This window comes from Salmo salar, chromosome 06 (assembly GCF_965601325.2).
Source record: "Salmo salar chromosome 06, fSalSal1, whole genome shotgun sequence".
NCBI lineage: Eukaryota > Metazoa > Chordata > Actinopteri > Salmoniformes > Salmonidae > Salmo > Salmo salar.
In genome coordinates, this window is record NC_138296.1 from 28,754,953 (window position 1) to 28,778,250 (window position 23,298).

Below are 23,298 nucleotides of genomic sequence, written 5' to 3' on the forward strand. Positions count from 1 at the left end.
GGCTTTTTTATGGCGGTTTTGGAGCAGTGGCTTCTTTCTTGCTGAGAGGCCTTTCAGGTTATGTCAATATAGGACTCGTTTTACTGTGGTTATAGATACTTTTGTACCTGTTTCCTCCAGCATCTTCACAAGGTCCTTTGCTGTTGTTCTGGGATTGATTTGCACTTTTCGCACCAAAATATGTTCATCTCTAGGAGACAGAACGTGTCTCCTTCCTGAGCGGTATGACGGCTGCGTGGTCCCATGGTGCTTATACTTGCGTACTATTGTTTGTACAGATGAACGTGGTACCTTCAGGCATTTGGAAATTGCTCCCAGGGATGATCCAGACTTGTGGAGGTCAACAATTTTTTCTGAGGTCTTGGCTGATTTCTTTTGATTTTCCCGTGATGTCAAGCAAAGAAGTACTGAGTTTGAAGGTAGGCCTTGAAATACATCCACAGGTACACCTCCAATTGACTCAAATTATGTCAATAGGCCTGTCAGAAGCTTCTAAAGCCATGACAAGCTGTTTAAAGGCACAGTCAACTTAGTGTATGTAAACTTTTCACCCACTGGAATAGTGATACAATGAATTATAAGTGAAATAATCTGTCTGTAATCAATTGTTGGAAAAATGATCTGTGTCATGCACAAAGTAGATGTCCTAGTGGACTTGCCAAAACTGTAGTTTGTTAACAAGAAATTTGTGGAGTGGTTGAAAAACGAGTTTTAATGATTCCAACCTAAGTGTATGTAAACTTCTGACTTCAACTGTATGCTGAGTACTTGTTGGCTGCTTTTCCTTCACAAAGAAAGTAGAGGTTTTTACACTTGGAACCGGCAGGTTTGCTCGACCTTATTTACGGTTTCCTCGCACATAAAAGTGGTGGAATTATGAGTGAATTAGTGAAGGTCATAACTCACCTCCACCACACCTTAATTTCTTACATCTCCACCCTGAACAAATTGCAGGTGCTATTCTCATTCAATTCAAGGTAAGAATAAGCATAGAGAAAAAAGTGCATACAAAGGAATTACTTTCTATTTACATGCGCTTAACTTGGTTCGGAATCGGCCCACAACAGCGCAAATACAAACACCAATTTGAAAAACCCTCATGAAAGCAGCTCCAGGCAGCCCCTTATTGCCGTTTCACACTGTATTTTTGTCTGGTTATCCAACAAGAATCTTGGTCCAGATACATGGGCCAGTCGTGCAGAGTCATGCCCAGATTGTGATTGGGCTGGTCAGGCCGATGCCCCTGCATGCCACTGGGAGAACAGTGTCCCATGTCTGACCGTACTCCACAGCTGTCAGGTTGGCACAATAGACCCTCTCAAGTTTCCCGAGGTTAACAACAAAAGTGATACATTGTACCCATTCCGTCCGTAATTTGATGACGGGGAAATAGTGTTTGTCCTGCGTCTCTTTCTTTACAACAGCGTAACCTCCTGGAAATATAACCTCTCTCTCTGTGTGTGTGTGTGTGTGCGCGAGAGAGAGAATAGCGATGACAGCGTGCTTCCGACTCATCACACCCATTGCCGTTTCCTCCCCACACGCGCCATGGGGCAATATTCTTACTACCCTTGTTTCTTTTAGTCACGCGTACCCCATACCACACCCACATCCGCCCAACCACTGGGTACAGATGTCAGTTCAACGTTAAGTTTTTATTTACGTTGGTTGAGTTGTCAACTAACGTGAATTCAACAAATATGTGACCATGTCATCAGGAAATAATTTAAACGTTGTGTGAAAAAGAATCCAATCAGTCTTCCACGTTAAAAACAGATTTTTAGGGGTTGAAATGAAATGGAAACAACGTTGATTCAACCACTGTGTCCAGTGGGCACCCATGTCATGATGAATAGTTTCCACAAGGCTACAACAAGTTAAAAGGAAACGAGACAAGGTTCAAGTTCATTATAAAACGTTTTAATAAATAAAACTGAGGTAGTGTCATTGGAATGGTTTGTTTCACAGTTTTGGTTATCAGTGTCGATACAATTCATGTTGGTTCGTATGGAAGAAAAGTTCCACAGTTTAACCAATTAACGTACAATTCCAAATTAACAAAATATACATTTGCATGTATCATACAGGTAGAACATTCAGAACATTTAATGGATCAATTTATGTAATAGGTCAAATGTTTGGATTACTGGGGCCCACAACAGTGATTAATAGTAAATAGTTGGTCTAGTATTTTCAGCATCATGGCGCACGTGTAGGCTATAAAAGTCCGTGAAACCAGCACTATTCAGTCGGTTTAGGCTTGTGCCATATATTGTATTCAGTCCTTTTCCACCAGGCCCAGACCTAGAAAGTATTAGACCAAACAATGTTCTTCCGTCTTCCTCTTTTGGCGCACAGCCAGCGGGGAAAGTCACAGCGGCAGAACAGGAACTATTTTACGGTAACGATCAGTCACTTCTTTCACAAAACAAGCTCCAAGTTTCGGAGAAATCTCAACTGAGTTCCCGGGACAGCCCCGTTTCCAACATTAGAGACCATAGCGTTTTATAGTGTCTGAACGCATATGCGGCCTCCTCTCTCTCTACCCGGCTCATACCCGGATAGTTTTGCCCATGGCGCATTCCTCCTACTCGGTCACAAAATTATATTTATGAACCCAAATCAAAGCAAACTCTTCATTGTCCCTTCAAAACGCTGCAATGGTTCTTAACATGGGCACCGATGAGGCCATTGAGTCCTCACTGACACGGTAGCAGTTCACAGAGCTCCGTATGACGGTATTTCTCCCTTGCTCCATTTTAGCTTTCTTGAAGGGGAGGAAGTCGGGCTCTGAGGCCGCCTTGCCGCGTCTCTTCCTGACGTTACGGTCAGGCCTCGACGGGCCCCGGTTCTCCTTGTCTTCTCTACCTGCTGTTACACTGCAGTGCTGCGGGAGTGAGCTCGTTTCGTCCTCGGAGGATGAGGCACTCTCCTGGGGCTGGGGGGTCGCGGGTAGTCCAGACAGAGACGAGGAAACCTCCCTCTCCAAAGGGTCTCCAGTTGTTTCCTCCATCGGTGACTCTTGCTGGACCGGCTCTGCTGCTGTCGTGGTTTCACAACTGGCCTGCGATGCGTGGTAGATATCCCGGGCGGACTGCATTACGAGCGTGAGCAGCAGACTCCGGTGGAGACGGTGTCCCCCGCGCTGTGCGCGCGAGCTGTATAGTTTGCCTAGAGCGTGGACCATAATCCTCTTGGCCTCAGCGCTGACCTCCATGTTGTTGCTTATTATTGATCTTAAGACGTTTAAAGACTCGTTAATTTGATTGCCACAACTTTAGACCTTCCTTTACCGTTAGGGCCTATATTCTCCAAACTTCACACACATACAGACATGAACGTGCCTGTACAACCCGCTTTATTATAACTTCGCTGACGTCAGTGGCTCGCTCTCATCTGAGAGGTGTAAATTCTTCCATGAGCTCCTCCTATGCCAAAAGCCCCACAAGAGCTGCGGATAACGCAGATAGACAACTATTTATGACTAGACACATGTGTAGGTTGTGTTTAGGCTGTGTTTATTTGTACCACATTTGTTTGCATAATTGTGTCATTTGAACAACCGAATATCAACGCAAATCTGACCACTGTCAACAGGCCATACACTTTATACTAGGCTAATGAAAGAACAGAAACCCGAGAAACCAATAAAATTCATAAAATATCGGTGCCATTTAGTTGTTGCATTGTCTTACTATCACCAGGCTAATTGTCTCTCTGTGTTTGTGTGTGTGGCATCTATTATTAAGTGGAAGGGAATTGCATTTTGTTTTCTTGTGTAAATGGACTACTGCTTTCTTGAACATGTCTCTCTTGCAAAATAGATTAGCCTGTAGGCTAATTAAAGGTTAAATAAAAAAATTGCATTTGAGACTGTTCCAATTTTTTTTTATGAATCCTTTGAACAAAAATGATATGGCTAAAAGGCTAACAGCCATGCCTCAATAGCCTTATATTTAGCTACTGGTATCAGGTCAAGACCACCAATCAAAGCCATTATATAATGATTTTCTACTGGGAAAAGCTGTGTTGATAAATTACTCTTGAATCTTCATGTTTTTCTTGCTTCACATTACTATAACATTACTCCGATGGGGGCTGTTTTTCAGAGGGGCTATCGACAGATGCCCATATAAAGTACATCCGACGGGTAACCGAGGCGCGCGCGCTGCAGTGGAAAACCCGTGACGCGCCTAGGAGACCCTTGCTTCCATTGGCCATACAAAGTGCGAACCATTAGGGATTGCGTCAGAACACATCTCCTTATATGGTGTTGTCAAGACTCTGCGCTCTGCTTCCCTGAGCCCAAATATGGGCATCGGGAGCGCGCTTAATACAGTAGTGCCGCGTTTGGGGTCAACTCAACACATCTATTTTAGGATGCACATCTGGCAGCAAGGATGCCGCTGGAAATCTGACATTGATGAAAGGAGCAAGCAAGCCATGCTAAGTGCTAATCAAACTACCAGTCAACTGTCTCTGGATTGGCAAAGAAAACTGTTTTTGTAATTTAGAGACTTTTTTTTTGTATTCCATCAATCCAAAATCACACCTCTAGTATTTCCTGTCCGATCCTCCATCTGGACTCTTTGGTTCAATATGTCCCTGTCCAATATAAGTTGTATGCATCATTTCTAAGTCAAGGTCCAAATGGAACCAAGAAGCATTCATTTGCTGAGCTGTGATTTGATTCACTTACTATGCACTCCCTTGCCCACATTCCATTTGGTGCTCTCACTTTAAATTGCCCATCTTCATTATTGCCAAAATCCCCACAAGAGTGAACAGACCTTTGATAATGTCTAATTACAGCAGGTAGCAAACCTATAATTTACAAGTCAATCTTGTCAGTGGTACAAATATTAGGGAAAAAATGAGCTAGGCCACAAATCATTTGTTACAAACCTTTTATTAAGATAGTTTTTTTAAATCCATGTTGACATTTATCTTAATGATTTTTCTTTACAGTAGTTAATGTGCAATTACCTTGAATAATATTGGGTCACAGTTAAGGGGTTTCACAAAGTTATTGGCACTTGGAAAACAATGAGAACAGAATGAGCACTGGCGCTACAGGGTCACAGAGGGCAAGGAGCAGGGGCAGAGACATTGGGGACGCTACTGCACTGGTTTCAATAAGCGGTTTGTGGGTATATACCTCATGCTGAGAGTGCACGACTAACAATCCAACTTCTTTAGTGCCTCTATGTATAATATACAGTATATATCTATACATATATTCATATTTATATATGTATATGTGAAAAAAGGTCCTTTGCCAAGCCTATATACCACACTGGACACTGCCTTTGTTTGTCCATCCTCTTGAGGTGTGTGTGTTGGGGGAGGAGGAACATCTACCTGTAGGGATGGAGGATGAATCAGCTTGAATTGTCCTGTCTCACACAAACAAACATTCCTTTCTGTTCCTTTAGTCTTGTGCTTCAGAGCTGAGAGAAGTAACCCTCCTCAAAACACACAAAACTAAACTTTGATCACTTAGTAACCAACTCAGTCAATGACTATGGTCTGTGGGGGAAATACTATCATCTGGTGGTGGCTCCAGGCAGTGCACTGGTCTGCAGTACCACATGTGAACATCAGGTGGTGAACAAGAGTGGATCTGACAGTGTCCATAATATCATGGGATCTGTTCAGCAGGGTGAAATCAGACCCTGGTGTACAGGTTCAATAACAGGTGCAAAGTTTGTAATTCAGACCTCTATAGCTCCAAACACCCACTATTACCCACCCACCTCCCCAAAAATCATTCCCCCCAATAGACAAGAGAGACAGTACAGTGCCCTAGTCTGTCCCATCACCCCCCCCCCCCCCCCCCCCCCGGAAGAACCTCTCATGGAACCCTCATCACAAACAATTAAAAAAAATATACAGTTCTCTGTCTAGCTACCGGTGCTCTGTCTAGCTACCGGTGCTCTGTCTAGCTACCGGTGCTCTGTCTAGCTACCGTACCGTTATCTTTCTTTCCTTTTCAAATTTTTCTTCAGCAAGAAGTTGGTAAATCTTTCACCACCTTTAATTAGTAGCATTTCTTTAAGGTCTTTACAGTACACGTTTCTTTAAAGAAAAAAGAAGCAATACAAGAAAAAAAAAGAAAAAGAAAACATTTTTAAAATTAATATTGTTTTCTGTACAACATTCTGATGGACAGAGAGTCTGCAGCCACGACACCTCTCTCCCTAAACATGACCCCTCCTCCCTCCCTTCAGTCACACCAACTCAGTAGCACATTAGGCCAGTACTTTAAGACCAAAGCAACCATCATCCTCCTCCTCTGACCTGTAGGCCAAATGCATGCTGGGAGCTCGCTCACACACACACACACACACACACACACACACACACACACACACACACACGTCTCCATGACGTCTCGACAACATGCGAGACCAAGTAAAAAATAACAAAACATATAAAAAAAATGGTCCTTTCATCGCTTCCACAATTTTACACAATCACCCTACATAGGAAATCGCTAGACGAGCGTAGAAAGTCAGTTCAACGGTCCCAATCTTTACAACAGGAGTCATCCCAGTGCATCCCACATCCATCTGAGACGCAGGCTATGTTCCAATACTCTCTAAATGCACCCTTCCTTTAGTCCCTTCCCTGAAGTGCTTACATCAAGGAAAGGGAGGAAGGATGCAGCTTAAAAGTATTTTGAACAAGGCCGTGCCTTTGCATGACCCTTGGGTTGATTCTCCACACGAACCATCAAAACCCTTTATCAAAGGTGCAGGAAACATGGGTTCATCCCATATAAAAAGGTGCTTCACCTCCCCTTTAACATATCCACCATTGTCCATTTTGGATTTACCAAGCGTGAGAGAGAGTTAAACAACAGCAATCAGGACAGAAATGTCATGCATAGAGTGGACCTGCTTCTCTGCCGTATGGATAAAAGTGAATTGTGTCCGCTCTATACATCACTTTTCTATCTGAAGGTGTCTCACATCTTTTGGATTGCAAAGGTGTATGGAAGATGGTGTAGGTCATCGTTCACAAAGACAAGAGTCCCAGCAGAGGGAGCCTTAAACCAATCCAAAACACTACCAGGTGGAGGACACACACACATAAAAGCACACTCACTCACACACGCACATCCACCTAAAGCACACTCACACACATCAATCGCACAGGAACAAATATGCTTTTCAGTAACATTCAAGGAATGAACACAAATGCTTGCTCTCGCACATACAGGAGACTGTTTAAAACACACCAACACACTCCACCGGAATGCCAGTCCCCCTGGCCTCACCCCATCTCTCTTTGGGACACGTGTGTGTTACAACTCTGTCTCAAGCTGAACGACCTACCACCTTTTAAACCCCGTTCTACTCCCTCCTTCCCAACATCAACATAAGCAGGACCCACCCCTGCATATCCATGTCGATTAAAAAAGGCACATTCCATTATTCCAAATGTTTTCCGGTCATTGAATCACCACCTCATGATGTGTAATAATGTCAGTAGTCTGCTTCGGAGCACGTCGCTAACCACCAGAGGAGGGGTTAGCTAGCTAGCACGATAGTTGCAGCAGTCAACCAGTTGATTCAAGCTGTGCATTTTTACATTTAGCTGTGATTTGAGTAAGCAGTTTAGCTAGCATAGTAACGTCGCTAGCAAGCATAACATAGTCAGTCATCGTTGTCAACAGCCACATAGGTAGGCTTCCTTGACAATTTCCATAGAGAAAAAGGACAAGAATAAGATAATAAGCTATATTGGATTGCCGCAGGTAGAAAGTGCCCAGTTCTGTCTTAAAAACAGATATTTTTCAGTTCAATAGTTTGTCAAAACAAAAAACTCAAAAGGCCCTACTTTAAGACTTCTCTGACCACTTGATCAATACCATATTTTTATGCAAAAAATAGCACTTATTTATTTGCTTTTAAATCTTATTTTTTCGGAGCATGACTTTCTTTGCAAAAACAGCTGTTCAAAATACAATAAATCAACAGAGATTTAAAACCAATCCCTCTCTTTCTCTCTGTACACACCCACGGTTGTATAAATACATATTCAAAAAAATATGGCCGTCTTTCTCTGTTCCCCTTGGATTTCTTTACAATTATGGTACAACCTGTAGTCCTCATCTCTGGATCCATCGCATGTTACAGAGAAACCAGCTGTGATCATAAAAGCTACAAGAAGAGAGACAGTACATTAAAACTGAGGACATAATCATTTTGTTCTGGTCACAGAAGGGTGTGGGGTTGGAGGACTGGTGGAGTAGGGGTCTATCTATCGCTCCCTCTCTCCCCCTTTTCTCTCATTCTAGAGAGAAACTACAGTCTCTCTCATATCCATAGAGTAGTTATCTTTCTGTCGGTTTGTTTTTCCTCAAGCGGTTGGGATACAATCGTTCAGACTGACATTGTGCAATGCTGCTGACATCTACATTCAAAACCAGGGGAATGTGTTTTGATATGGAGAGGCAGGAATTTGGTTAAAAAAAATATTAAAAAATAAAGAAAATACTGCATCCCCACAAACCCATCACCCTTTCTCTACCCCCATACTAACATACAGCAGAAACCATATCGGAAGTTACGATTGCTTGGACTCTCGCTTTCAAAATTAAAGCATAACTTCCTGGTTAACATCCTGGTAACAACCCCTGTTTCCCCTAGCAACGTTTCAGAGTCACATGTCGAAGGTGGAGGATCAAAAGGCCAAAGGGTCAGGGGGATGGGCCACACCACCAGAGGAGAAGAAAGAGGGGAGTACAGGGAAATATAGGTATTCATCATCATCATCATCGTCTTCTAAACACTTCTGTACTCCACCTCCCCATCTAAAACAAAGTGCCTCCGTCGCTGCCCACCCCCTGCAGCGACTCGCCGGACGAGACACCCGTCTCGGCGCCCTCCAGTGAGTTGGGTTCAAAGCCTGGCTCCGCCCCTAGTGCGTCGGCCTCCATCTTGGCGTCAGGGAGGAAGGCGGAGTACGCGTCGCCCTCGGCCATGAGCAGCTTCAGCTTGGGGATCCAGCTCTTGCGGACGACACGGCGGGCGTTGGTGCACATGTCCGCCGCGATGGCGTTCATCTCGCTCTCCTTGAAGCTCGTGGCGAAGTTCTGGCTGTAGACTGATTGAGGGAAGGAGGGAGGGAGGAGAGAGAGAGAGGAGGAAGGAATCAGGGAGGAAGGGAAGGAGGGGAATAGAGAGAGAATAAGAGAGAAAAGAGGAAAAGACCAGAGAATTAGGATTGATGAGCCTAATCATAAATCAGCCGTCCATTTGTACTAACAAAAAGGCACTTGTGTTTAAGTGAAACACTCACATTTGACTGCGTGCAACACTCTGTTGTCCAGGGGCTTGCGGCTGGGGTCGTTAGTGGAGGAGCGGATTCCTGTTCCACAGCTGTTAGCCAGAGTATTCCTGACAGGGAGAGAGTATAATGATACCTTTATAAACATACAGACATCCATCAACTGTTAACACACACACTGGCAGGCAGGCACACACACGTCAGACGTATAAACACACACACACACACACACACACACACACACACACACACACACACACACACACACACACACACACACACACACACACACACACACACACACACACACACACACACACACGTCAGATGTGAGAGAGAGACACACACTAACCTGTCGAAGAAGGCAGCCAGCAGCCTCCTGAGCAACACCTTGTGTCTGGTCCCTGCACTGACATGACAGTTCATCAGCTGGGCTCGAGATATGAACACACACGTACCTGCAGACACACACACACATTAGTGAGAATCAACATCAAAAAACAAACACACAGAACAGTGTTACCATGGACTACTCCAGACACTACCCCTATTGAATTTCTACACACACACAAACCTGGATATACCCCTCATACACCACACACACCATCTGTAAAACACACATAAACCTGGATATACCCCTCATACACCACACACACCATCTGTAAAACACACACAGACACATCCTGTTTACACACACAAACCTGGATATACCCCTCATACACCACACACACCATCTGTAAAACACACACAAACCTGGATATACCCCTCATACACCACACACACCATCTGTAAAACACATAGAAACCTGGATATACCCCTCATACACCACATACACCATCTGTAAAACACACACAAACCTGGATATACCCCTCATACACCACACACACCATCTGTAAAACACACACAGACACATCCTGTTTACACACACAAACCTGGATATACCCCTCATACACCACACACACCATCTGTAAAACACACACAAACCTGGATATACCCCTCATACACCACACACACCATCTGTAAAACACATAGAAACCTGGATATACCCCTCATACACCACATACACCATCTGTAAAACACACACAAACCTGGATATACCCCTCATACACCACACACACCATCTGTAAAACACACACAGACACATCCTGTTTACACACACAAACTTGGATATACCCCTCATACACCATCTGTAAAACACACACAAACCTGGATATACCCTCATACACCACACACACTATCTGTAAAACACACACAGACACGTCCTGCTTCAGACACACATCCTGGGACTGACTCTGCACAATAAACAAACAAGCAGCAGGCCAAACAAATGGGAATACTTGACTGTAGTCCACATGTAGCCTGACAGTACACTCCTGGACAAGGTGGCAGTAGAACGTTACATAGGCATGTTCCCAGAGGCCTTGACTTGGCTAATATTAACCACACTGACACATGCCTCATCTCTTACATACAGTCATCTCACAGTAAGGACCACTCTCAGTGTAGTGTAGAACCAGGCCACGTCCCATTTCACTAGTCATGTAAGGACCACTCTCAGTGTAGTGTAGAACCAGGCCACGTCCCATTTCACTAGTCATGTAAGGACCACTCTCAGTGTACTGCAGAACCAGGCACCGTCCCATTTCACTAGTCATGTAAGGACCACTCTCAGTGTCCTGTAGAACCAGGCCACGTCCCATTTCACTAGTCATGTAAGGACCACTCTCAGTGTACTGCAGAACCAGGCACCGTCCCATTTCACTAGTCATGTAAGGACCACTCTCAGTGTCCTGTAGAACCAGGCCACGTCCCATTTCACTAGTCATGTAAGGACCACTCTCAGTGTAGTGCAGAACCAGGCCACGTCCCATTTCACTAGTCATTAAGGACAACTACTACAGTAGACTATACAGTGTGTGTATAGTATACACTAAGAGTGCCAAACATTATGAACACCTTCCAAATATGGAGTTGCAACCCCCCTTTTGCCCTCAGAACAGCCTCAATTCGTTGGGGCATGGACTCTACAAGGGGTCAAAAGTGTTCCACAGGGATGGTGGCCCATGTTGACTCCAATGCTTCCCAGAGTTGAGTCACGTTGGGTGGTGGACCATTCTCGATAGACACAGGAAACTGTTGAGCATGAAAAACCAAGCAGCGTTGCAGTTCTTGACCCAAACCGGTGCCCCTGGCACCTACTACCATACCCTGTTCAAAGGCACTTCAATATTTTGTCTTGCCCATTCACGCTCTGAATGACACACATACACAATCCATGCCTCAAGGCTTAAAAATACTTGTTTAACCCGTCTCCACCCCTTCATCTACACTGATTGAAGTGGATTTAACAAGTGACATCAATAAGGGATCATAGCTTTCACCTGGTCAGTCTATCATTGAAAGAGCAGGTGTTCTTAATGTTTTCTACACTCAGGGTATAAGCGGTGTACTATCTTCATTTGATCACTCTGTTGCTGCAGAGAAAATGCAAACTTGTGTATTCAAGGTTTAAAAAAGGCTTCCATTTTAACATTTCAGACTTGATTTGCCCTAACAAAAAATCTATCAACCCCTACAACATGTCCATTCATTATAATCCTCATAATAATTCACATTTCCTGTTGCTGCAGGATTAGTTTCCTGCTGTTCAAATTAAGATAGCACATCTTTAACAAGGCCACATTCCACTTCGGTCCCTAGACCCTTCTCTGACCCTTCTCCTACTCCAGTTCTGAAATGACAGAATGGATCCACACACACACATAACACACACTGACCTGAGACAAGCTCCAGTTTCTCTGCGGGGTCCCCCTCCTCGTATAGTTTGGGGTGGCAGCGGTTGCCTATCTGTGTGATGAGCTCAGCGGGGAGAGACGACAGGTCCTGGCGACCGCGCATACGACCCCGGGTCTCTGAGTGGTCCGGCAGGGCCTCCACACGCTCACCAGCTACCAGTGGGAGAAAGACATGTGTTAGATCTGTCTGGTCTGACCTGTTACACACACACACACACACACACACACACACACACACACACACACACACACACACACACACACACACACACACACACACACACACACACACACACACACACACACACACACGTCGGTACCTGCGGCGCCCACGTTGAGCATGCTGTACATGGTGTACATGTTACAGATCTGCCTGTACTGTTCCTCTGTCTGCTCCTCCGTCACCTCCTCCTCTTCCTCCTCGTCATGGTAACTGATAGGCGAGTCACTGGTGTAGGCGCTCATCGTGCCCGGGCTGGCGCCCTCCGATGCCACGTTGCCCATGGAGACCACACTCCCGTTGGACCCGCTGCCGTGACCCCCGACCCCTGTGCCTATCCCCGCCCCGCTGGTGCCCATCCCCATGGCCAGTGTCAGCGCCCCCGAGCTCTGGATGGCACTCCCTCGCACGGACTCCTGGGAAAAGCGGGCGGCCTTCCTGGACCCGCCTCCGCATGAGCCCCCTCCGCCCCCGTCTCGGCTGCTGCCGCCCTCCCACAAGCGCTTGGCCACAGGGGTGCACACCACCGAGTAGGGCGAGGCTTCTGATTGGTTGCCCTGCTGCTCTGTCTTCACCCGCGACACGAGGGGGAGGGGGGTAAGGCAGGAGGCGGGGCGACTGCCAGTCCCCGCGGCAATGGTTTGAGTGACAGGGCTCTGGGGTTCGGAGAGCGGAGCCTCCTCGGCCTGCAGGCCCTGGGAGTCACAGCTGGGCGAGGAAACCTGGAGGAGGAATATGGAGAGAATACATTTATCAATAGTTTATTATGGAAATATAAATACACTGTATATGCAAATACTTGCAATGATTGTGATAAGTGGTTGTTTACGCATCTCAATTGAGAGTACTGTCGCTCTGGAAACGCCTGGTAGAGTTCTGATAAACATGTATCAGGGTTTCTGAACATGTGGTGCCGGACACTTGATCAGCAACATTTTAATTTACCGGACATTTAAGAAATTTACCGGGCACATTTGCATTTGGTGCATAGCGTGATTAGGGAGTCCACCCACGGTGCTCAGAATGACAGCAATCACATTTAGAATATGGTCATTCATATTAACAGAACATGCAAGTCCAGGATGCAACGATGTGCGGTGCTTCTTAACGCATTCTGATGTGCACTTCAAACACATTTATTTTTCCTCATCCAACAAGATGAGTAACAAACAGCAAAATCACTAGCCTATGTCAATCTACTATAGTAGAAATGTTTAGCTACCTATTCTATTGGTCAGCTTGTTGAGAATAAATTGCCCATTTCAAACAGACTCTGGGCCAGTTGTGGACCGATAGGCCTACTGATGAATTTGGGCTCTAAGCTACATAAAACGCAATGAGGCTGATGCAACAGATCAGAACGTTTAGCTTAAAATGTCGATAAACTATTATTTCTTCACATTATAAGCGTAGCAATGTGCACAAGGCAGTAGGCTATGCACAAATGTTCATTCCATACCACAATTAGCAGGAAAACACCATTATCAAAAGGGCACTACACGTGAGCGGTTTCATGTAACAGATGAAAATATCCGTTCTAAATTTAGAACGAGAGGAGATCTAACAGGTTACTTTGAAGCAACGTAAGACATGCCTCAATGTGTATTAAAACGTTCAGGTTTCAAACAATTAAGTATATGTTTTCAAAATGCATACTGCCTCCAGCTCATTGCAAAGCGGTGTGTGACACACTGATGAAGCCTGCCTTCTGTTGCCGTTTGATGCAGCGTTCAAAGCAACTGGGAAATCTCTCACTTCTGACTTCAGTGCGTTCAAGACAACTGGGAACTGGGGAAAAAACAAGCTCTGACTAGGAAAAAAGTTTTGAACAGTCATCCAACTCGGAATTCCAACTCAGGAAATCCGGCCTCTTTCCAGAGCGCCAACGTAATAATTTGACCTCGTATTTTAAGATACTGTACATACAAAATATACTGTACACACGTACCAATTTACTTCCACTAAATTATGCAGATTACCCAATAGACCGATAAGCATGACCAGTCAAATGTATTTCCATCAATAAATAGGCTAAAAAGCATTATTTCGCAATGGGATTTTCTCTTCTCCCTAGCAGTTAGCCGACGCAAATCTTATTTATCTGCATTTTTTTATACGGACAAAAGCAAGCTATTACAGGCTAACAGAAACCCTGGTATGTATGTGTGTATCATTCTAAGACCTCTGAATAAAGAGCACAGCATAACGACACAACCTGTGGTCACTGTGTGTGATTGTGATGCAGGACAAGCCTCCCCTTTGAAGGAGACCTCCTATCCACCTCAACCTTAAAGGAAAACTCCTCCCACAAACAATACTTTGGTCAAATGTTTTGCAGCCGGTATCACATGATGCAAAATGCATCATAAAGTCTGTATTTCTGTATTTTGAAAGTTATATATCTTGAAAACTTGATTGCTGACATGCAAAACATTTTTGGACTATATCAACAATGGACTAATGAAACAAATACCAAAATATCATTTTTGGGTGGAGTTTTCCTTTTAACATGCTTGGGTTGTTAAAAAGGCTATACAAACCCATGTATTAATACCTTGAGGAAGAACTCTGTGCCCTTCTCCATGATCTGCTGGATCTGCAGGAAGCCTGCGGTGTACATGAGGAGGAACTGGTCTCCCACTGTCATGCTGAGGCGGCCTGTGTAGCAGAAGGCCAGGATCTGCTGGAAGCTCTGGGGCTGGACGGCCGGGGGGAGCTCCACCACTGTGGGGGTCTTGGAGCCGCTGCCTCCCCCAGTGCTGAACAGGTCCCGGAAGTAAGAGCTGCTGGCCGCAAGCACAGCACGGTGAGCCTGGAGGAGAAGGAGGGAGGAGTAAGAAGATACTATAGAGTTATGAGTTATATAAGGAATGTTTCCTTTGTTTGAATGATACATTTATTTTAAAACTGTGTGGTTGATCTTTTGGGAGGTGCAAAATGTCATGATTCTGATAATTGAGGGCGGCTTTCATTCAGTGATTCAATTTTCTCTGTTCTTTTTCTAACATCAAAATTGTTGACCAATAATGGCAAGTCATGAAGGGCAACGGGATAATAAACTCATAAAAAAAATCAAGCCAATACCGCCGGGATAGACTGATAGATAAATAATTGGTATTGCACATCAGAACACTTAAAAAAATAAATGTACATTATAGTACACAATCTATGCAATTCACACAGTAATATCCCACCTTGAAGGCGTGTCCCTTGACGACCACGGAGACATCGCAGTAGAGCCCCTGGAGACGCTGCTCGTTCAGACACTCCAAGACGTTGTTGCCAAAGTTAGGAATCGCCATCTGAAGGGTCTGGGCCATGGTGCGCTACGCACACCACCACAGGGTCTGGAGGGAGAGAGATATCAGCAACATATTTTAAAAGAGCCAATTAAATCAGTTACCAATCTTCTGCATGAGGCTGACCCGTTTGTCCCCGACCTAATGAAGCAACAAACAGTAATGCCCTGTACTTAACCTATATCATGGATACCAACACCATTGGTAACTACACTGAACAAAAATATAAATGTAACATGTAAAGTGTTGGTCCCATGTTTCATGAGCTGAAATAAAAAATCCCAGGAATGTTCCATAGTTACAAAAAGCTTATTTCTCTCAAATGTGCATCATTTTTGTATGTCTCTTTTAGTGAGCATTTCTCCTTTGCCAAGATAATCCATTCACCTGACAGTTGTGGCATATCAAGAAGCTGATTAAACAGCATGACCATTACACCGTTGCACCTTGTGCTGGGGACAATAAAAGGCAATTTAAAATGTGCAGTTTTGTCACACAACACAATGCCACAGATGTCTCAAGTTTGGAGGGAGTGGGCAATTGGCATGTTGAATGCAGGAATGTCCACCAGAGCTGTTGCCAGATAATTAAATGTTCATTTCTCTACCATAAGCGGTCTCCAACGTCGTTTCAGAGAATTTAGCAGTACGTCCAACCAGCCTTACAACCACGTGTAACCACGCCAGCCCAGGACCTCCACATCTGGCTTCTTTACCTGCGGGATTGTCTGAGACCAGCCACCTGGACAGCTGATGAAACTGAGGAGTATTTCTGTGTGTAATAAAGCCATGTTGTGGGGAAAAACTGATTGGCTGGGCCTGGCTCGCCAGTGGGTGGGCCAATGCCCTCCAAGGCCCACCCATGGTTGCACCCCTGCCCAGTCATGTGAATTCCATAGATTAGGGCCTAATTCATTTATTTCAATTGACTGATTTCCTTATATAACTCAGTAAAATCTTTGAAATTGTTGAGGTAATATTTTTGTTCACTATAACAAGTAACATGGTACTAGTGGTGCATGTTACAATCAATCAATGAGAAACCACTAAGAATGAGGGCCTAATTATCAAGTAATGTAACTATTATTACCATCTCATTTCTAAGGACACCAGGTAAATAGAGGGCTGTAAAATAAAGCACAACCATAGCACCCATCATAGAGAGAGGAAATCCTATCAGCTCAACTCTGACCTTAACACTAGCGGACAGCACCCTCCAATGGATGAAACATGTTTAGTGATGATACCCATTTGGAAGCAACTGAAGTGAACCTAACGCTTTCATTTGTCATTCAGACAAAGTAAACCATTTTACAGTGTGTTTTGAGCAGAAAGGAGACCCTTAAAATACTATTTGAAAAAGCCTACTTATCCATATGTAGCAAATGTCAATGCCCATACACACACACACATCTTATTCTGAAAAGTTAAAGCATATCACTTCTATCTGCTATTTATATAGGCCTAAAACTGTCTAAAACCAATTCAATGATGTTATTTGATTGTAAAATGTGTGTTTACATCTGTGTAAATGTCCTACTGCTACAGTACTACAATGTGGGTTTGTTTGAATTGCCCATAACCTATTCTCTCAAACATACAACAACCTAAACCTGCAGCCCTCTAATATTTGATAGGCCTATGCTCAAAAGTCCACAGAAATGAAAGGTCTGTCATTCCTCTTGACAACATCATATAGAATGGCGTGTGTGGATGAAGAGGAGGAGACAAAGACAGTGAGCCACTCTGGACTATTAGATGCACCCTTAAAAGGTTCAGTGTAAGCGCCACCTCTCCCCTCCCACTATCTCTGAAGCTCAGCACAGACATCCACCTCAGCTGACCCCATAACAACCATAAACAGCACAGACATCCACCTCAGCTGACCCCATAACAACCATAAACAGCACAGACATCCACCTCAGCTGACCCCATAACAACCATAAACAGCACAGACATCCACCTCAGCTGACCCCATAACAACCATAAACAGCACAGACATCCACCTCAGCTGACCCCATAACAACCATAAACAGCACAGACATCCACCTCAGCTGACCCCATAACAACCATAAACAGCACAAACATCCACCTCAGCTGACCCCATAACAACCATAAACAGCACAGACATCCACCTCAGCTGACCCCATAACAACCATAAACAGCACAGACAACAGAGAAGCAGTACTGTCACATCAACGTTTTATCGTCTATGAATCAGTACCCAAAACAGAATTCCAGCTATCAGCTTATAAGCACTGTCACATATAGCGGTTCCACTGCATGGTGCTGGCTACACCAGCATTGTTGGGGGTTTGATTTAGAGGTTGACCGATTAATCGGAATGGACGATTAATTAGGGCCGATTTCAAGTTTTCATAACAATTGGAAATCTGTATTTTTGGACGCCGGTTTTTTAAATATTTTTTTTAGACCTTTATTTAACTAGGCAAGTCAGTTAAGAACACATTCTTATTTTCAATGACGGCCTAGGAACCGTGGGTTAACTGCCTTGTTCAGGGGCAGAACGACAGATTTTTACCTTGTCAGCTCAGGGATTCAATCTTGCAACCTAGTCCAACACTCTAACCACCTGCTTTACATTGCACTCCATGAGGTTACGTGAATGCAGTAAGAAGCTAAGGTAAGTTGCTAGCTAGCATTAAACTTATCTTATAAAAAAACAATCAATCAATCATAATCACTAGTTAACTACACATGGTTGATGATATTACTAGTTTATCTAGCCTGTCCTGCGTTGCATATAATTGCTTAGGTACACGTTGCTCCAACCATAAACATCAATGCCTTTCTTAAAATCAATACACAAGTATATATTTTTAAGCCTGCATATTTAGCTAAAAGAAATCCAGGTTAGCAGGCAATATTAACCAGGTGAAATTGTGTCATTTTGCTTTCATAGCACGCAAAGTCAGTGTATATGCAACAGTTTGGGTCGCCTGGCTCGTTGCGAACTAATTTGCCAGAATTGTACGTAATTATGACATAACATTGAAGATTGAGCAATGTAACAGGAATAACGTTTTGTTTTCGAGATGATAGTTTCCGGATTCGACCATATTAATGACCTAAGGCTCGTATTTCGGTGTGTTATTATGTTATAATTAAGTCTATGATTTGATAGAGCAGTCTGACTGAGCGATGGTAGGCAGCAGCAGGCTCGTAAGCATTCATTCAAAATAGCACTTTCGTGCGTTTTGCCATCAGCTCTTCGCAATGCTTCAAGCATTGCGCTGTTTATGACTTCAAGCCTGTCAACTCCCGAGATTAGGCTGGTGTAACCGATGTGAAATGGCTCGCTAGTTAGCCGGGTGCGTGCTAATAGCGTTTCAAACGTCACTCGCTCTGAGACTTGGAGTAGTTGTTTCCCCTTCCTCTACGTGGGTAACGCTGCTTCGAGGGTGGCTGTTGTCGATGTGTTCCTGGTTCGAGCCCAGGTAGGAGCGAGGAGAGGGACGGAAGCTATACTGTTACACTGGCAAGACTAAAGTGCCTCTAAGAACATCCAATAGCCAAAGGTATATGAAATACAAATCGTATAGAGAGAAATAGTCCTATAATTCCTATAATATCTACAACCTAAAACATCTTACCTGGGAATATTGAAGAATCATGTTAAAAGGAACCACCAACTTTCATATGTTCTCATGTTCTGAGCAAGGAACTTAAACGTTAGCTTTTTTACATGGCACATATTGCACTTTTACTTTCCTCTCCAACATTTTGTTTTTGCATAATTTAAACCAAATTGAACATGTTTCATTATTTATTTGAGGCTAAATTGATTTTATTGATGTATTATATTAAGTTAAAATAAGTGTTCATTCAGTATTGTTGTAATTGTCATTATTTCAAATAAATAAATAAAATCGGCCGATTAATCGGTATCGGCTTTTCGGTCTTCCAATAATCGGTATCGGCGTTGAAAAATCATAATCGGTCGACCTCTAGTTTGATTCCTGCACGGGCAGCGGGCCACCCATACTGAATGTGTCACTGTCAACTAGTCACTTTTCATAAAAGCATCTGATTCGCTAACTGATGCTATAGGCTATTATTGCATCCATTACACATGCATGTTCTAGCATGCATCTATGCACCTACACATGCAGTCACACGCAGTCACCCGCTTATAGACTACACACACACACACACACACACACACACAAAATCTGCCATTGACGGGGTGGATACTATGTGGCAGCATTAACAGACAGACAGACAGAATCTTCTCACCTAGTGAAACACAAGATTCACAAGAAGTCTGACTAACATATTAAAGGTGAAGTAAGCAGCCCAACATATAAGCCTTGTTTTGGGAACCAGCCAGCCACACTGGTAAAAGAAACACTGTATTTGTCTCCATCCCTCTCTCTCATGCCCTCTCGCAAAAACACAGATGCGCACTCACACACACCAACGCAAACAAACACACACACATTCACACACACACACTAAACAATACTGCCTGTTTACAGTTTGGCAGGACACACACACAGAATAGAATAAAGCCTGGGTGTGTTTGCAGAGTTTGCACTGAGAGAGCGACCAAGGAGGGTAGGAGAGGGGCCAGGAGAGGGGCCTGAACAAGGGCTGTGCCCAGCAAAGGGGTCATGTCAGGCACAGCAGCCAGGTTAGAGGGCAGAGGAGGAGAAGTTCAGGTAACACACTGCCTCACATCTCATACCGGGCAGTGGAGTCAGTCACAAAACTAGGTCACACAGTGTCAACATAAGAGCCTGTCTTTTCACAGGAGCCTCAAGAATGTTTTGCCAGCATTTAAAATGCAGCCACAGCTTATGTGATGTTGTGATGGACCAAGGACCAACATATTTGTGATCTTATAGAAAGTAAAAATATTTTCCAGTTTATCCACACTCCTAGACTATAGTCTGTGAAAACACCAACTGCTAAATTCATTTAGATTGCCTTACAGATTATTAGAGAGGGTTGCATGGGTGGTGGCCAGCAGCATACCACCCTGCATCCCACTGTTGGCTTGCCTCTGAGGCTAAGCAAGGTCCTGGACAGTCCCTGGATGGGAGTACATTTTACATTTTAGTCATTTAGAAACGCTCTTATCCAGAGCGATTTACAGTAGTGAATGCATACATTTCTTTTTTTCTCTCCGTACTGGTCCCCCGTGGGAAACGAACCCACAACCCTGGCGTTGCAAACACCATGCTCTACCAACTGAGCCACACGAGTAGGGGGCGCTACTGCCTCTGGTCGAAGGAGATCCCAATGCCCCAGGGCAGTGATTGGTGACATTGCCCTGTGTAGGGTGACGTCTTTTGGATGGGACATTAAGCATGTGGCCTGACTCTCTGTGGTCACTAAAGATCCCATGGCACTTATTGTAAGAGTATGGGTGTTATGTTAACCCCGGTGTCCTGGATACATTTACAAACTGGTCCTAATCATCACCAGCTTTCAATTGGCACATTCATCCCCCCTCCTCCTCGTTGCTTTAAATTAGAATGGGTTCAGTAAATTTACCTGGTAAAATAAGGGTAAAAAAAAATAAGGTGCTGGCACAACTATTTTATAGGCATTTCCTGGTTTCAAACCCCATGTCTACTGTAAGGATATAGCTTGCCTGCTATAAAATGTTGCCTACACACAATGTAACTATCAATTCAATGTTTACTTTTCTTCTTGAAGGGCTACTGACCATCATTGAAATACATTGTTCATCGTTTCAATGAATTCGATTAGCATGCAAATTGATATAGGCATGCTTAAATTGATCACATCGAAAACTGTTCCCGAACCACATTCATTAAATACCAATTCAATTAAACAGTTCAAAGCAAACCTCTTAAGTGATAGCTAGCTGTTACTAGCTACAAATTGTATCTCCCGTGAGTTGCGTTTTGACCAGGATGCAAGATCAAACCGCGGCGATAGCTGTCTGTGTACCGAGGTGACCGCCGCGCTGTGTGCCAGTCTGCCCGCTCGGAGTGCTCCACTGGCACGGGCCGGGGGGCGACAGAGAATGGCAGTGAATGCAGCAACACGCGATCCAAGGAGCGCCACGGCGTTTGCCAGCTGTCAAAAAAGTATACGGATATAATAACGAACTTTAATCAGTTTGAAAAGGTCCACATCTTTCCCTTTTAGTCCCGTCTTTCATTGCAATATACGCATCCCATCCGCAGGCCTGTGAATCGGGTGCCTGTCAGGACTAGCTAAGCTAGCTAAACTAGCAAGCTAACATAGCACTGCTAAAATATTTTGGGTTCGCTCCAGCGCACCATCCACCTCATGCACTCAGACAACCGCACAGTATCCGCTGCTTCCGCGATTACCCACGAATTAAAAACAACCGATTGTCACAAACTGTATCTATGAGGTTGACAGTTGTCACACGGTGTCAGCTATCGATTCAAAATCGTATTTATTGAAATATTTTTGGGATGGGGAAATGACTCCCACTGCTATACTCCATTTTACCGACATCAACAGGTCATCTCAGGACACGCAGCAGCTGAGGGCGAGCCAGACGGAACCAGTGCGGCACAGAACAGGGGGGTTCCAAGTCGGTAGACAAGACATCTATTTAACCACTTCTCACCAATGTGATAGATGGCCAAAATATTTGTGTCTGAAACTTACAATTATTTTAATCGTTTAGCTCACGTAAATTCTTACAATTGACGGTACATAAAAATATTTGATCGTGCACTGTAAAAAGTTTTTGATCATATGCCTAGGAGAAAGTAGCCACAAAGGCATGTGGGGCTCGGAAGCCGCAAGCCGGTGAGGTGTTTAAAGTTTGTGATGGTGCCATCCTCTTACCAACCCATCCCCCATCACACACCTTTCTCAAAACAATAGTTTACCCCCACGAAACATTCCGAACCCATCTGATATCTGCCCCAAACCGCGGTGCCAACTAGGGACACCGGTCTAGCCCCGGCGTCATCGCCCACCGCCCCTGCATCCTCGTACGACCCCAACAGACATCCTCATTCTCCAGCAGATACTCACCCCCTAGCTGGGAAACTGATGCAAAGCGTTTCAATGGAGGATTCGATAGCCCTCTCCCCGCACTCTCTTGCTACAGGCAGCCATTCGTTGTGAGCAATGGCGAGACGCCGATAGCAGAGCTATCGAGGGCGGAACAGTGTCCCAGGGGATTGCGGAGCGCCGAGTCACCGATCGCGCAGACCAGAAAGACAAGCATGACGCGCTCATCATTCAATCGCATGATCGTCTCAAGCACAGCCTCAATTTGGGGAGACCTATCCCACGGCGTGATGTGTTTGCGCATTGGCACAGCAGCGTGCAGGAAACCGCCTCTCTCCCTTCTCCCTGTGCTGTGTGTGAGATAGAAATGGGAAAGTAAGCTGTGCGCGTGTGTCTAGACTACATTCATTTAGGTGAACCCAGTGCGTGCAAAGAATAAATAATCATGCCTGCAAATAACGGGGAATCAAATACAAACATATTTTGCTTAGAGAGAGATGGAGCCCTGTGTTCTACCATTGCATGGCTGTTGGACCTGCTTTATAGCCTATGTAGGCTATGTCATGGGGAATATATATATTTTTTGGGTGGTTCATCCCCGATAGTTGTATTGGCAGTCAGCCATATTCAGGCTACCTACACTTTAAATAGTCACTGGCTAACTCATTCCTGAAAATGAGTAGTGACTACTCAAA

The 23,298-nt window shown here is 44.4% G+C and overlaps 2 protein-coding genes across 3 annotated transcripts; both read right to left on the reverse strand.

Moving 5' to 3' along the window:
* Nucleotides 1-1,898: 1,898 nt before the first annotated feature.
* LOC106606792 (immediate early response gene 2 protein) lies at nucleotides 1,899-3,666 on the reverse strand. Its single transcript, XM_014203148.3, has one exon. It carries the CDS (start codon nucleotides 3,215-3,217, stop codon nucleotides 2,648-2,650), a length of 570 nt encoding a protein of 189 aa, XP_014058623.1. The 5' UTR covers nucleotides 3,218-3,666; the 3' UTR covers nucleotides 1,899-2,647.
* Nucleotides 3,667-4,890: 1,224 nt separating this feature from the next.
* LOC106606789 (nucleus accumbens-associated protein 1) lies at nucleotides 4,891-22,782 on the reverse strand. Of its 2 annotated transcripts, none has more exons than XM_014203146.3 (8): nucleotides 22,625-22,782; nucleotides 15,507-15,659; nucleotides 14,867-15,124; nucleotides 12,413-13,034; nucleotides 12,075-12,245; nucleotides 9,650-9,755; nucleotides 9,310-9,407; nucleotides 4,891-9,114 (listed from the first exon to the last, which is right to left on the reverse strand). In XM_014203146.3, exons 2-8 carry the CDS (start codon nucleotides 15,630-15,632, stop codon nucleotides 8,822-8,824), a joined length of 1,674 nt encoding a protein of 557 aa, XP_014058621.2. In that variant the 5' UTR covers nucleotides 15,633-15,659; nucleotides 22,625-22,782; the 3' UTR covers nucleotides 4,891-8,821. The 2 variants fall into 2 exon arrangements, with proteins under 2 accessions (XP_014058621.2, XP_014058622.2); XM_014203147.3 differs by lacking the exon at nucleotides 22,625-22,782 and adding an exon at nucleotides 21,450-22,128.
* Between the last annotated feature and the right edge of the window lie 516 nt (nucleotides 22,783-23,298).

Bases quoted from the DNA above. Each gene is read 5' to 3' on its own strand.
- LOC106606792 (XM_014203148.3), bottom strand. From the start codon at position 3,217: ATGGAGGTCAGCGCTGAGGCCAAGAGGATTATGGTCCACGCTCTAGGC.
- LOC106606789 (XM_014203146.3), bottom strand. From the start codon at position 15,632: ATGGCCCAGACCCTTCAGATGGCGATTCCTAACTTTGGCAACAACGTC. The intron at 12,246-12,412 runs GTACCGACGTGT...TCCCACTGGTAG, and splicing joins GCTCAACGTGGGCGCCGCAG to CTGGTGAGCGTGTGGAGGCC. The intron at 9,408-9,649 runs GTTAGTGTGTGT...TCTCCCTGTCAG, and splicing joins CTGGCTGCCTTCTTCGACAG to GAATACTCTGGCTAACAGCT.